Source organism: Pogona vitticeps, chromosome 2 (assembly GCF_051106095.1).
Source record: "Pogona vitticeps strain Pit_001003342236 chromosome 2, PviZW2.1, whole genome shotgun sequence".
Classification (NCBI taxonomy): Eukaryota; Metazoa; Chordata; class Lepidosauria; order Squamata; family Agamidae; genus Pogona; species Pogona vitticeps.
The window spans coordinates 23209229-23224216 of record NC_135784.1 but is presented as its reverse complement, the minus strand read 5'-3'; the positions used below and the strand labels follow the sequence as shown (position 1 = coordinate 23224216).

Below are 14988 nucleotides of genomic sequence, written 5' to 3'. Positions count from 1 at the left end.
CATGATAGTTTATTAGATTGCAGTTTAGACATAATCAACTCCTTCGATCTCATGTTACCCATCCAGTCCTTCAATCTTGCAACCCTTTTATTCTTAAATAGTTCTACTAAATCCTTTAAATTTGTAGGAAAGTTTTCTATCTCAGTCACTAGTTTTAATGGTGAAGTTAAGGGACAAAACTTCTCTTTATATTTATTCCAAATATTTAACAGGTTTCTTAAAAAGGGGTTTTTAATCTGATTTATTGAATTTCTCTTTAGTATATTAAACAAGTATCCTTCAGCATTTCCATTTATTTCTGAAGATTCCATCTCCCACCAAATTAATTTTTCTTTGTTGAATATAATATCTCCAATAACTCTTAATTGATTTGCTATATAATAATTTTTAACATTGGGCATACCTAAACCTCCTTTTTTTTGAGCCTTATACCAATATCTTTTATTTATTCTAGATTTTTTGCCTTGATTACAAAATCCATTAATTAATCCCTGCCAATATTTAAAATCCTCTTCTTCTAATCGTATTGGGAGCATCCTAAATAAAAAAGTAATCTTCGGTAATATTTTCATCTTAATTAAAGCAATTCTCCCAAACCATGATAGTTTCAATTTGGCGTACTCTTGCAATTTATCTTTAATTTCATTTTTTAATTTATTAGAATGTTTCTCTTTTAATTTTTGAGTTGTTCTAATTATGTTTATACCTAAATATTTGATAAGATTACACATTTTAACGCTATACAGTGGTGCCCCGTATAGCGAGGTTAATCCGTTCCGGATTAACCTTCGCTATACGAAAACATCGCTGTGCGGGGCAGGAAAACCTATTGGAACGCATTAAACTTAGTTTAATGCGTTCCAATAAGTGTTTAAACTTACCCCCTCCAGCGATGTTTTCGCTCCGGCGGCCATTTTGGAGCCGCCGATCAGCTGATCGGCGGCTCCAAAATGGCCGCCGGATGACCCGAAATGGCCCCTATCAGCGTTTTCGCGCCCTCCCCTTGCTTAGGGAGGTCGCGAAAACGCTGCGGGGGGGCATTTCGGGCCATCCGCGGCCATTTTGGAGCCGCCGATCAGCTGTTCGGCGGCTCCAAAATGGCCGCCGGAGCCCCAATCGTCGCAAAGCGAGTGCGGCGATTGGGGCTGATCCATATAGCGATCCCCAAAAAGGGATCGCTATACGGATTTTTCGTTAAACGGTGCACTCGTTAAGCGAGGCACCACTGTATTTATTCACAAACATTTCTTGTTCCTGTATATTATAGTTAAACATCATCATTTGTGATTTTTGCCAATTAATCCTTAAACCTGTTATTTCCCCAAATTTTTCTAAATGGTTTTTAATGTTTTCCATACTCTCTAATGGATTTTTAATAGTCAGTAAGGAATCATCAGCAAACAAATTAATTTTAATCATTTCATTTTTACCTGTTCCTTTAATTAATTTATCATTTCTTATTGTGTTAGCTAATAATTCTATAATCATGCAAAACAATATTGGTGAAAGTGGGCAGCCTTGTCTAGTACCTCGGCCTAGAAAGATCTTTTCCGTTATACCATCATTAACTATTATTTCTGAAGTATTATCTAAGTATAATTGATCTATAACACCTCTAAACTTTTTACCAAATCCCCAACCTCTTATAAGAAGTTTTAGTGTTGACCATTCAACACAATCAAAGGCTTTAAATATATCCAATGATAAAATCATTGCTTTTATTTTTTCTTTTTCTATTTCATGCATAATATTTAAAACTCGTCTAGTTAAATTGTCCATTTGTCTACCCTTAATGAAACCACATTGGTCTTCTTTAATATAATTTGCTATAAATCTATTTAATCTATTTGCCAATATAGCGGTAAAAATCTTAGCATCTTGGTTTATTAAAGATATAGGTCTATAGGATCCCGGATCTGTTTGATCCTTATTGGGTTTTAGAATGAGAATCGTTAATGAATGCTTCCATGAAGCTGGTAATGGGGAATAGAAGGTTTAAAATTAATTTGGGAAAACGATTTAAAAACAGATATAAATTAGAGGATGGGACAAAAATGTGGAAGATGAGAGTGTTAAGATTAATGTCAACAAGAATAAAGGAAAAATTTTTAAAAATCTGTCTAAGGTGGTATTTGACTCCTGTAAAATTGAATATAATAAATCCAACATACCCCAAAGCATGTTGGAAATTTGATGAGGAAATTGGTACGTATTTTCATATGTGGTGGGAATGTAAAGTGGTTAAGAAATTTTGGGAATTGATTTTTAAGGAAATGTGTGATATATTTGGTAAAGATATTGATTTTAATGCCAAAATTGCTTTATTGTCAATTTTTGATAATACAGATCTGGACCATCACTCGAAAGAATTAATCACTAATTTTATGACAGGTGCTAGAATATTAATAGCTAGATTTTGGAAAGACAAGAATGATATTAAAATTGAAGACTGGTATTGTGAAGTATGGGATATTGCATTAAATGATAAATTGACTATGGAACTTAAAATAAAAAGAGGGGAAATAAGATGTAACAATTTCTATGATATTTGGGGTAAATTTGTGAAATTTGTGTTAGTGAAAGGAAGGGGGAAAGCCTCTAAAGAATACTCAATACAATTTTAGAGAGGTAATCTGTAAGAAAAAAATTATTATAGTAAATAGAGTCCCGTGGGTATGGGGTGCACATTAGAATTTAGTTTATAATAAGCACTATTACTTGTATTTTTTTGTATTTTTGTTGTTATGTATGTGTTCTTTTGTGTATTTTTTTGTATAAAATAAAAATTAAGTATATAAAAAAAATAAAGTCTTGAAGTCCAAGCTCCAAACTAAGCTCCCGTATTTTTCTGTGTATAAGACTATACTTTTGTCTAAAACCTTTAGGCTAAAAATTGAGGTTCGTCTTATACATGGAAGTAAGCTGAAGAGAAAAAACTAGTGGAGGGGGGAAAGCAGGGATCAAAGTGATCCTGCAGGGCTTTGATCCCTGCTTTCCCCTCCACTTGCTAAGCCTTAGAAAAAGGAAAGGAGGGATCAAAGTGCTGCAGGATCGCTTTGATTCCTACTTTCCCCTCTGCTTGCTAAGTCCCATGGGGCTTAGCAAAAGGAGGGGGGAAGGATCAAAGCAATCCCGTGGCTGTATAAGGGGGAAAGGGATCGAAATAATTGTGCAGTCATGGAATTGCTTTGATCCCTTTCCCCCAAGGGAAAGCAGGGACCAAAGCCATCCTGCAGCACTTTGATCCTTTTTACCCTTCATTTGCTAAGCCCCACTTAGATATATTAATTTTGGGTTAGAAAAGTGGGGGCGTCTTATACATGGGGGCATCTTATACACAGAAAAATGTGGTAGTTAATCTGCATACTCCCCAGAGGTGAGAGAAGCTCTTGTTCTGACACTTGCAAGTTTTCATTAATTAAAGATTCTCACCTACCAATAAACAGCTATCTTTAATGTCTGTTTCTAGCTTGAGATGAAACTGAACAATATTTAGAAGTATGCCAGACCAGCTACCCGGAGATGCCTTGAACAGGAGCACCTGAACAAAACCTAGACAGCCATTCATCCAAGATGTTGTAATCACAAGATTCTTGTGGTGGGCCAGATGAACCCCTCCCGTCCTTTCTGATACTAAAACGCCACAATTCTGTTGTGCAACCACTGCATTTTACTTTTTCCCTTGGTTGTGTGGATTGGCACTGAAGACAGATGTTCAAGAAAAGACCGAGTTCGAATTAAGCTGACCTGTGACAGCATCCGTCGAAACAGGGCCAAGTCGCTTGTTGCGGCTAGTGACTCCGTAGAGGTTGAATTTGTATCTGCGGGATGGGACGAGATTTGGGACAGTGAGCTCACGAAAGACTCCCTCCACTGGGATTGATTGAGGCTTGCCCTGGGCATCCTTGTACTGGATCAGGAAAGTATCAAAACTCCCAGTGCGGATTGTCCAAGAGAGACGGACGGAATCGCTGGTGATATCCGAAACAGAGAGTTCCCCCAAACTTGGAGGTTCCTCTGGTAACGATGCTGGAAGAACAGAGATGATCAGAAGAGAAGGATGAATTTTAAAGTAAAGTAATAATCCATGTGCACATAGAGGAAAAGCCACTATTTACATCCATTTACATTTAATTAAAACACGATTTATTAAATATTTAATAAATATATTTGTAATAAATATTTTTTTAAAATGGGTTTAACAAAAAATTTAGTAAGAATTCTTTTGGTGTTTGGCAAAAAGCTGCAATAAAACAAATAAAACATAACACAAAAATCAAAAATACCAAGCTTTTAGAAAAATCCTACGGTTCAGCACAAGAACACAGTTTCCAGCACCATAACCAATACACAATAACATAAGCTAAAAATCATCTTTAATATTAATAACTCAAAATGAATAACAAAAGATGGGCATAAACAGTCAGTTTGGTAATTTGTGCTAGTTAATTTAGTGACTAAGCTTCAAAGTACTGTTTCCTCTGGCAGGCATCCTCTCAGAGACAATAGCCTAACTTCCCTACCCTTCCTCCTCCGGGTGCTGTCTCTGAGTGGGCGCCTAGTGGAGGAGGTGGGGCTTTGAAACCAAACACCTGTTCAGCTGCTCAACAAACTGGCACGAACTCACAAAGCCATGGTTCGTGCCCATCTCTAATAACAAAAACACTGTGGCATAAAATATTGTGATTTGTATCAGTGTGAGCTTTTGAAGATGACAGCCCACGTCCTCCGTCTTTGGGAAGAAACCACAGTTCACAGATTATATTCTTTTGCATTTACCCATTTAAAAAAAATATATATGAAAGTTAATGTAAAGAATCACAACCGATTTTAATACAGTGGTGCCCTGCATAGCGACGATAATCAGTTCCAGAAAAATATGGATTCGTCGCTATGCGAAACAAAAAAGCCCATAGGGATGCATTAAAACACGTTTAATGCGTTCCTGTGGGCAAAAAATTCACTGTTATTCGAATATCCTCCATACAGCCGCCATTTTCGCTGCCCGGTAAGCGAGGACTCCGGGCAAAAACACAGCGGGCGGCCATTTTATTTACCCAGAGGCCATTTTGGAACGTTAATCAGCTGTTCTAAAAACATTGCTATGCGAAAATCAGTAAGCGAAACAGCTTACCGATCATCGCAAAGCGATGTTTTACCATTTAAAACATCGCAATGCGATCGCAAAAACGATCGCAAAAAAATCATCGCTATGCAGATTTGTCGTTAAACGAAGTGCTCATTTTGCAGGTCACCACTGTACTCTTAACTGAGTTCCTGAACGCTGTTTTTAGTTAAGTTTGTTTTAAAAGTTTCAAATCATTCAGTGTATTTCAATCAGTATTATAGTTTAACATTTTTTTAAATGTATAGTTTATTTGTTTTTAATTCTATTCTTTTTAATCCTATGAGTTCCCTTATTGGGAGAAAGGTTGCTTATAAATACAGTCGTGCCCCGGTTTACGATTACCTTGTTTAACGATGAATCGCTTGACGGTGAGGTTTTTGCCACCGCTTTTGCGATTGCAAAACAATGGTCTGAAAGGGGTTTTTCCACATTGCGATGATCGGTTCCCTGCTTTGGGAACTGATTTTCGCTTTACAACAATCAAAAACAGCTGATCGTTGGGTTTCAAAATGGCCGGTGGCTGAAGAAAATGGCTCCCCGCTGTGCTTAGGGACGGATTCCTCGCTGCATGGGCACTGAAAATGGCTGCCCCTATGGAGGATCTTTGCTGGACGGTGAGTTTTCAGCCCATTGGAACGCATTGAAAGGTTTTCAATGCATTTCAATTGGCTTTTTTATTTCGCTTTACAACATTTTCGCTCTACAGCGATTTCGCTGGAACAAATTAACGTCGTTAAGCAAGGCATCACTGTAAGGCAAATGAATCAGACTGATCGATTGACGGAGTGAACAGAAAAGAAAAATGGCAGGGAGAGGGTTAAGGAACTCACACACATACGTTCTCTGAGAGCAGAGAGATTTTCACATCCCTACCTGTGAGCGTATCAGTAGAAATGGGCCCAACACGCTTTTTCCCAGAGACTCCATAGAGGTTAAACTTGTATCTGCGGGAAGGAACCAAGCCGGGGACCGTGACCTCACGGGTCTCCCCCTCCACAGGCAGCGACTGTGGCTTTCCCTCTGCGTCCTTGTACTGGATCACGAAGGAGTCGAAGCTTCCAGTGGGAACCGTCCAGGAAAGATGAACAGAATCGCGAGTGACATTTGAGACCGAGAGCTGTCCCAAGGTGGGTCGAGGTGGTGGCGTGGTTGGCAAGGGCGCTGAAGAACAAACGGAGGATAAAAAATATTACAGAATGGCTTGAGGAATTTATGGAAGACAAGGGTAAAGCTTCTGAACCCCAGTCAGTGGCGAGAGGAGAAAAACAGGAGAAGGCTGGTGTCTGAAACCGAATTATACGAATCAGAAAAGAAAGGAAAAAACATTAGGGAAAGACCAAACAGAAAGAAGGGGAGATGCTCAAGCAGTGCAGAAGACGGTTAAGTCTGGTCCTCCCGTTCCTTGGTCCCTAGGGAGGAAACACAGCACCAGAGAACGAGAGAGAGAGAGAGAGAGAGAGAGAGAGAGCGCCAGAGTTGGGCCCCTTTCGGCATTGAAGCCCCTCTGCTGACCTGTCACTGCTTCGGTGGAGACAGGACCGAGGCGTTTTCTGCCAAAGATGCCGTACAGGTTGATCTTGTATCGGTGAGAGGGAGCCAGGTCGTGGAGGTGAAGAGAACGCAGGCTCCCGTCCACCGGGAGGGCTTGGGGTTTGCCTTGAGCATCTCGATACTGGACGATAAAAGAGTCAAAATTCCCCTCTTCAACAGTCCAGGAGAGATCGAGAGAGTTTGGCCTGGCGTTGGCAGCTGTCAGTTCCCCCAGCCTGATGGGAGGAGTAGGTTTCTCCATCAGCGGGGCTGAAACAGAGAGGACCAGGGAGTGAATGCCCATCACACAGGGATCAGAGCTTTGCTAATTACTACTCACTGCCCAGATATTTAGTTATGTCTCTGTAGACTGTACGGTGCAGTGGTCAGAGTGACAGACTCGGCCTGAGTTTGAATCTTGTGGAAAACTCACTGGGGAGGGGAGAGGAACTGGTAAATCCACTCCTTTAATATCTCACTTTCCTTGAAAACCCTGTTAGAGTTACTATAAGTTGGTTCCGGCTTGACGGCCCAGAACAAGGCTGACAAAATTAAAAAAGCAAAGGACCAAAGAGAAAGGCATTGCTTCCGCATCCATAATTATGTTCATGTTTGGTTAATGCTAGCTGGAGAGCTCAGGGGTTTAGGGATCCGACTGCAGAGCCAGAAGTTGGGACTGGTGTTCAATTCTCCACTGTGAGAAGAGCCAGCCTGGGTGGCCTTGGGCCAGCTGCACAGTCCCAGGGCTCCCCCTAGAGGAAGGGAAGGGAAAATCACTTCTGAGTATCCTCTACCTGGGAAACTCTGAAAGAGGTTCTCTTAAGTCAGAATTATTATTGTTATTGAAAAATATTCAAAACTACCAGGCACAGTCAATCAAAATTATAAAAAAAATATTGACTGGTATTACATAACAGATACAAGTTTTAAACCAATCCCTAAGTGTCTGTTAAATATTGACGTATTATATATGCTGTTCCTAATACTGCCTTTTTTTTTTGGTAGCTCAGGTGATGTTATTTCTGGAATCTGCAGCTGCTTATTATATCATGTGAAATCTCTTGATATTGTTCCCAAAGCCCCAACGACTATGGGGACCACTGAGGTATGTTCCATCCACTTGCGAGATATTTCAATTGCCCGGTCTCTTACTACTATGCCTGGTGTGTTGCTACTACTTCTACTTCTACTATTACTACTACTATTCGTTAACACTTGGGATGATTACTAGCCAATCATCACTGCACACCCTTGTCTTATAATACTAAGTAAATCTGATACCTGCACATCCAAAAGCTATTGTTTTAATTTCTATTTATAGGCACACCAGGTCTGCATTACAGATCACTGCCACGCTGGTTGGGGGGGGCATGCGAGTTCTAGTCCAGAAATTAGCTTCTCCAAGCTCAGATATAGAGGGGAGTCCCAACTGCCTCACCTCCCTAGGGAAAGAGATCACCGTCCCCTGTGAAAAAAATGATGCTGTGGCCACAGCTGACCTGTCTCAGCCTCGGTGGAAATGGGGCCGATTTGCTTGAGCCCAGAGACTCCATAAAGGTTGAACTGGTACCGATGGGAAGGCGCGAGGTCAGAGATGGTGACTTCACGGAGGGCCCCGCCATCCACAGGCCGAGCCTGAGGCTTGCCCTCGGCATCTTTGTACTGAATCAAGAAAGAGTCAAAATTCCCTGCAAGGATAGTCCAGGAAAGCCGGAGGGAATCGCTAGAAATGTTGGAAGCCAAGAGTTTCCCAAGCCTGGGCTGTGTGGGGGCCGAGACGTCCACTTCTTCTGGCGATATTGACGGTGCTGGGCCTACAAGAGTGGAAAGGTTGGGGGGAGGGTAGAGTAAATCACATGTCATGGAGGCCTGAAATTCTGCTCCTGTAATAATTAAACCATGATTAGAATGCAAAGATTTACCATTCGACTTCCCTTAAGGCAAGAAGAATTACAGTGGTGCCTCGCATTACGAGTGGTCCGTTTTACGACAAAATTGCTTTACGTTGAAGGCTTTGCGATGATCGTTTCCCTGCTTCAGGAACCGATTCTCGCAAAGTGATGATTTTCAGCCAGCTGATGGGCGGTTTCCAAATGGCCGCTGGGTAAAACCATGGCTCCTCGCTCTTTTCTGGGACGGATTCCTCGCTGCACAGGCAGCGAAAATGGACGTGCTATGGAGGATCTTCGCTGGACGGTGAGTTTCAAGCCCCTAGGAATGCATTAATCGGGTTTTAATGCGTTTCTATGGGCTTTTTAAATTTCACATTATGACGTTTTCATTCTACAGCGATTTCGCTGGAACGAATTAACATCGTAATGCGAGGCACCACTGTATGTATGTTCTTACCCCTGCAACCCTCCCACATGAAGACAGCAGTCGTTTAATACTGACTGAGGCCAAAACCAACGAAGCAGAAGTCGGAAAGAAATTATTAGAAACAAACTTCGTAGCCCTAATTTGGCAAAAGGGTTCAGCAGCCTTTCAGAGCTGAGACCCAGCGGGCAGGATCTGGCTGTGGAAAACTCTTCAGCTGTAATTACAAAATGGTGTTTGTGTCTTTGTGTGTGACAGCACAGAATGCCTTTAAGATGTGTTGTTTTAATCCTCAAATGGCAATGATATCACTTCAGAGTGACTAACTAAAAGCTTCTCAATATTTAATTGAAATAATATCAACCGTGGGTTCTGGTGGCAAGTTCTAGAGTATATATTTTAATTGTATTTTAATTGTTTTATCTTTTTTTAATTGTATTTTAATTGTTGTGAGCCACCCAGAGACCTTTGGGTAGTGTGGGCGGCATATAAGTTAAATAAAATAAATAAATAAATTCATTACTGTGGCTTTTCATCACTGGGAATTACATTTTTTTAAATTCAACTAAACTTGATTTTGAATTTGTTTTGACTCAAAGCCTCAAAGCCTCTGGCATTATAAGGACCACTGAAAGCCAAAGCCACGCATTTCGGCTGTGTACCTTTTCTATACCTTGGTGAAAATTATTCTAGAACAGATTTCCTTAAATTCTCTAGGGTTTTGGAGGGTTTTATCCTCTGAAAAACAGTGAGCACCAATTAAGGCTCTTTTTGGACTCCAGTTTCCAGAATCCCCCAGCTAGAATGCCCCGTGGCAACACTGACTGGGTGATTCTGGGAGGTGTAGTTCAAAAAAGGAACAGCGCCATGTTCATCCTAGTTCGTCCCAGTTCGTGAAGGCGGCAGCCGAGGTGTTGCTGCTCCCCTCCCCTGCTTCCTCTGGCTCAATCAGCCACTCACCAGGCCCAGCACCCTGATATTCAACGGATCTACCAGTCCCGGCAACCGCTCAGGCTTCTCTGCCCCGCCTTCTTGACTGATTCTCCACTCAGAGAAAAGGGCTGGGCAGAGAAGTCTGTGCTCTTGCTCCTGACTGGGAGATCAGCCAAGGGGGTGGGAAAAACAAGCAAGCCGGGGCTGGTGAGTAGCTTGATAGGTCGAGGAGGCGAGGTTGGGGAGCAGCAGCGCCTGCCTTTACGAACTGGGACGAACCGGTTCATGCCCATCTAGTGTCACGTTCTGGTACTGGTCTTCACCGATGACTATATTTCTGCTGGATGTGCTTCCTGAGAAAATCAGTGAAAGCATGATTTATTGCTTTCACCCATTGGACACTTGCTGTTTGCTGACCTGTAGTGGCATCCATGGAGACGGGTGCTGAGCGCTTGCGCCCAGAGACACCGTACAGGTTGAACTTATATCTGCGGGAAGGAATCAGGTTGGGGACAATGATATCACGGAAATCCCTCTCCACCGGCAACGTCTGCAGCTTGCCCTCGGCGTCCTTGTACTGGACTAGGAAAGAGTCAAAGTTGCCAGACTGGACGGTCCAAGAGAGGTGAATGGAACGGCTGGAAACGTCAGAGACTGAGAGCTCTCCCAGGATGGGCTGAGCGGCGGCTTCCCCTTCCCGGGAAGTTGTAGTGGAGGCTAAAATAGATAAAGAGATGCCGACTGAAAGAAAGAGGCATTTACTATATTTCTTAAGCAAAACTTCAACAGAATCTCTGCACCTATTCAGCCTACGAGGCACCTTTCACCTCTTATCGAATGACCACTTTGTTTGAGTACAGTGGTGCCTCACATTATGATTGCCCCGCATTACGATGACGTTTTTGCCATCGCAAAACGATGATCTAAATGGGCTTGTTTCGCTTTGCAATGATCAGTTCTCTGCTTCGGGAACCGATTCTTCGCAAAATGACAATTTTTCTACAGCTGATCGGCGGTTTCAAAATGGCTGCCAGGTAAATAAAACGGCTCCCTGCTGTTTTCTGGGATGGATTCCTCGCAAGACAGCCACTGAAAATGGCCTCCCTATGGAGGATCTTCTCTGGACAGTGAGTTTCCAGCCCACTGGAACGCATTGAAGGGGTTTCAATGCGTTTCAATGGGCTTTTTCGCATTACGATGTTTTCGTTCTACAGCGATTTTGCTGGAACGAATTAACATCGTAATGCGAGGCACCACAGTACTGTATTCCATTAAAAAATAAAATTGTCATGGCTATTTCTCAACTTCCATTTGATGACGGGAGAGATTACCAAAGCTCTGGGAAATGAGCCAAAATGAGTCTTTCTTTCAGATCTGAATGGAAGCATGGCAACATTCCAATGTTTCGAACCAGAGCACTTCATGATCCAGCGCACAAAGAGTCACAAGGTGGAGCATCAAACGAAGAACAATGCAGTTCTTGCTTTGTAACATGGGTGGGTAATATTAGGTCGGGGGTCCTATATATTCACAAACCAGCATGTATAGTGTGTTGTCCTGGATCTAGAAATAGGATTTTTTTAAAAAATGAACTGTTCAGATGTCCATTTCTGGCTTTGAGATTTGAGTTTTTGGAGATGACATTAGGGAAAATGTTTTATGTAAAGGTTGCAGACAGATTTTTTTTGTTGCTGGGGGGAAATCTGAGTCTCTACTGGGAGTGTAAGAATGCCCCGGGAGCCACAGGGGTCCTGACAGGTTCCTCTTTGCCCACCCTTGCTTTATTTATCAGCAAATGGGCCAGAATCACATTCTAATGACCACTGATAAAAAGAACAGGCCAATCTGAGCAGAATTCCATAACCACAAACCAATTAGTCTTAAACCAGTGATTTCCAACCTTGGGTCTCCAAACGTTCTTGGATTACATCTCTCAGAAATCCTGGCCAGCACAGCGAGGGGCGAAGACTTCTGGGAGTTCAAGAATACCTGGGGACCCAAGGTTGAGAACTACTGCCTCAAACTGATGTGCTTGGAAATGACACCTTTAAAACAAAATTATTACCTCTAATTTGATAAAGTTTTAACCAATTGCTTAAAAAACAGTAGCTTTAAATGCGAAACACTAGTCTTGTAATAGGACCCATTCCTGCTGTTGGGTCTAGGGTGGGATTCTTCCGAGTTTTAGGGAGGCAAACATAAAATCAGTTCATGAATTAAATTTTTTACTGCTTCAACAGCAACAAATAGAACTCGTGGAGGATTTAATGTCTTCACATTCTGGGAAAGATGGTTAGATCCTTGCTGCTGACCTGTCGTGGCTTCGGTGGAGAGGGGGCCCACACGCTTGCGCCCCGAGACGCCAAAGAGGTTGAACTTGTATCTGTGCGAAGGAACCAGGCTGGAAACATGGACCTCACGGGAGACCCCCTCAACAGGGAGAGCCTGGGTCTTCCCCTGGGAATCCTTGTACTGGACGAGAAACGAGTCAAAGTTCCCCTTGAGGACAGTCCAAGAGAGACGGACGGAATCGGGGGTGACCTCAGACACGGACAGCTCTCCTAGGCTGGGTGGAACAGCATCCTGCTCCTCTACGTCCTGTGAGGCTAAATTGGGGGGAATAAAATAAATATAAAAATGTAGATCGGTGTAGTTGAAAGCCGAGATGGTCCAGTTTGTGCTAAGAGGCTGGGGGAAATAAAACATAAATAGCTTGAAGAGAAGCAAAGCCTAAACACCCCCCTCCCACAACCCCCCCCCCAGGAAAAACCTCTTTGTTTTTATCCTTAGGATATTAGGCCATTGATAAGTTCCCCTTCTATTCAGCACTGGTTAGGCCTCATCTTGAGTACTGGGTCCAGTTGTGGACACCACACTTCAAGAAGGATACCAACAAACTGGAACACGGAGGGCAACAAGGATGATCAGGGGGCGGGAAACGAAGCCCTAGGAGGAAAGACTGAAAGAACCGGGCAGGTTTAGCCTTGAGAAAAGAAGACTTGAGGGGAGATCTGATAGCACTTTCCAAAGACTTGAAAGGTTGTCATCCAGAGGAGGGGCAGGATCTGCTCTCGAATCATCCCAGAGTGCAGGACACGTAACCATGGGCTCAAGCTACAGGAAGCCGGATTTAGACTGAATATCAGGAAAATGTTTTAACTGTTAGAGCAGTATGAGAATGGAACCAATGACCTCAGGAGGTGGTGAGCACTCCAGTGCTGGAAGTACTCAACAGAAAATTGTATAACCATCCATTAGATCTGCTTTGATTTGTATTTCTGGACTGAGTAGAGGGTTGGACTCTATGGCCTTATAGGCCTCTTCCAAGTTCATTATTCTATATGAAAGAAGTCCAATTGCCACGACTCAACTTCCAGATAACCACACCTCGATGACTGCGAATCCTCAGAGACGTATATGATTCTATGATTATTCCAAAGTACAGTGGTGCCTCGCTTAACGATTGCCCCGCATTACGATGAATCTGCTTTACGACGATCTTTTTGCAATCACAAAACGATGGTCTAAATGGGGGAATTTCGCTTTGTGATGATCGGTTCCCTGCTTCGGGAACCAATTCTTCGCAAAACGATGTTTTTAGAACAGCTGATTGGAGGTTTCAAAATGGCCGCTAGGTAATTAAAATGGCTCCCCGCTGTGTTTAGGGACGGAATCCTTGCCATACAGGCAGCAAAAATGGCCACCATATGGAGGATCTTCGCTGGACGGTGAGTTTTTAGCCCATTGGAACGCATTGAACGGTTTTCAATACGTTTCAATGGGCTTTTTATTTTCGCTTTACGATGTTTTCGCTTAACAGCAGTTTTCCTGGAACAGATTATCGCCGTTAAGCAAGGCATCACTGTACATTTATTTTTATTTATTTATTTATTTATTTATTTGACTTATATACCGCGCCATAGTGCTACAAGCACTCTCCGGACGGTTTACAATTTTTAATTATACAGGCTACACATTGCCCCCCCAGCAAGCTGGGTACTCATTTTACCGACCTCGGAAGGATGGAAGACTGAATCAACCTTGAGCCGGCTACCTGGGATTTGAACCCCAGGTCGTGAGCACAGTTTTAGCTTGAAGTACAGCGTTTTAACCACTGCGCCACGAGGCTCTTTATGTGCTTGTGTCTGAATTCTATTACTAAATATGAAACTATGATTACCATCTACTAGGTGATATGTTCCGTTTCAACCACTGTTGCAAAGCAGGCTCATCAGTGATCTAGATCAGTGGATTCCAACTTCGGATCAGCCACGTGTTTCTTAGTTTGCAACTCCCAGAAGCCTTCACCACTAGCTGCGCTGGCAAGGGTTTCTGGGATCTGCAGTCCGAGAACACCTGAGTTATCCGATGTTGGGGACTACTGCTATAGATTCACTAATGTAGTATTACATTTTCCCAAATACAATATATTGCAACTTGAGCACTGGGGAAATAGGATATCTGCATAAACAAAGCAGTCATTAGCAATGAACATGATGAGGTGCAAATGAGAAATGGCAAATAACTGTACATTTTTACTCTAAAATCGGACTGTCTGGAATGATCCTCCAGTGTTTCAATCCAGACTGAAAGAGAAATGTTAAGTTCAAAATGAAATGAATTAAATGATGTGGTTTTGAAATGATAGATACAGAGATCTAAAGACTGGTGAGCTGCAAGTGTAAGAAAAGTTTAAGCATAGATGGCTCACGGCTCACGATTGCAATTCCTTTGACATGCAATTTTACTCTCAGACTCCCAGGAAATGGCACTGAACCTAGAGTTCTAACATATCACAATAGGAAAACAAAAATGCTAAAAACTGAAATGAAGAAATATCAAGTGGGTTAGAAAAACTCCTGGATACGGTCAAAATTATGTGTCCTAAGATCTTCTAGAGGGAAAAGGAGGTTGGTCGGTCAGGGGGAAGCGAACTGCAGAGAGAGAGAGGTACCTGTTGATGCCTTTGTCGTGAGCGGAGCATCGTAGCGTCCGCTGGGCTTCTCCCCATGCAGCTGCAGTTCGTACTCTGTCCTGGGGCTCAGCCCCACCACGTCAACGCTCCGCTCCGTCCCTGGGAC

The 14988-nt window shown here is 42.6% G+C and overlaps 1 protein-coding gene across 1 annotated transcript in view; it reads right to left on the bottom strand.

The window, feature by feature from the left end:
* Positions 1 to 14988, bottom strand: part of TNXB (tenascin XB) — a 139380-nt gene that overhangs the window by 55289 nt on the left and 69103 nt on the right. Inside the window, exons 14-20 of the mRNA XM_078386829.1 lie at positions 14862 to 14988; positions 12220 to 12513; positions 10325 to 10624; positions 8118 to 8472; positions 6641 to 6978; positions 6002 to 6289; positions 3748 to 4029 (exon numbers count right to left, since the gene is read on the bottom strand). The exon at positions 14862 to 14988 is cut by the window's right edge and continues 203 nt beyond it. Of these exons, the coding sequence (XP_078242955.1) occupies positions 3748 to 4029; positions 6002 to 6289; positions 6641 to 6978; positions 8118 to 8472; positions 10325 to 10624; positions 12220 to 12513; positions 14862 to 14988 (1984 nt within the window). The remainder of the gene's footprint in view (positions 1 to 3747; positions 4030 to 6001; positions 6290 to 6640; positions 6979 to 8117; positions 8473 to 10324; positions 10625 to 12219; positions 12514 to 14861) is intronic.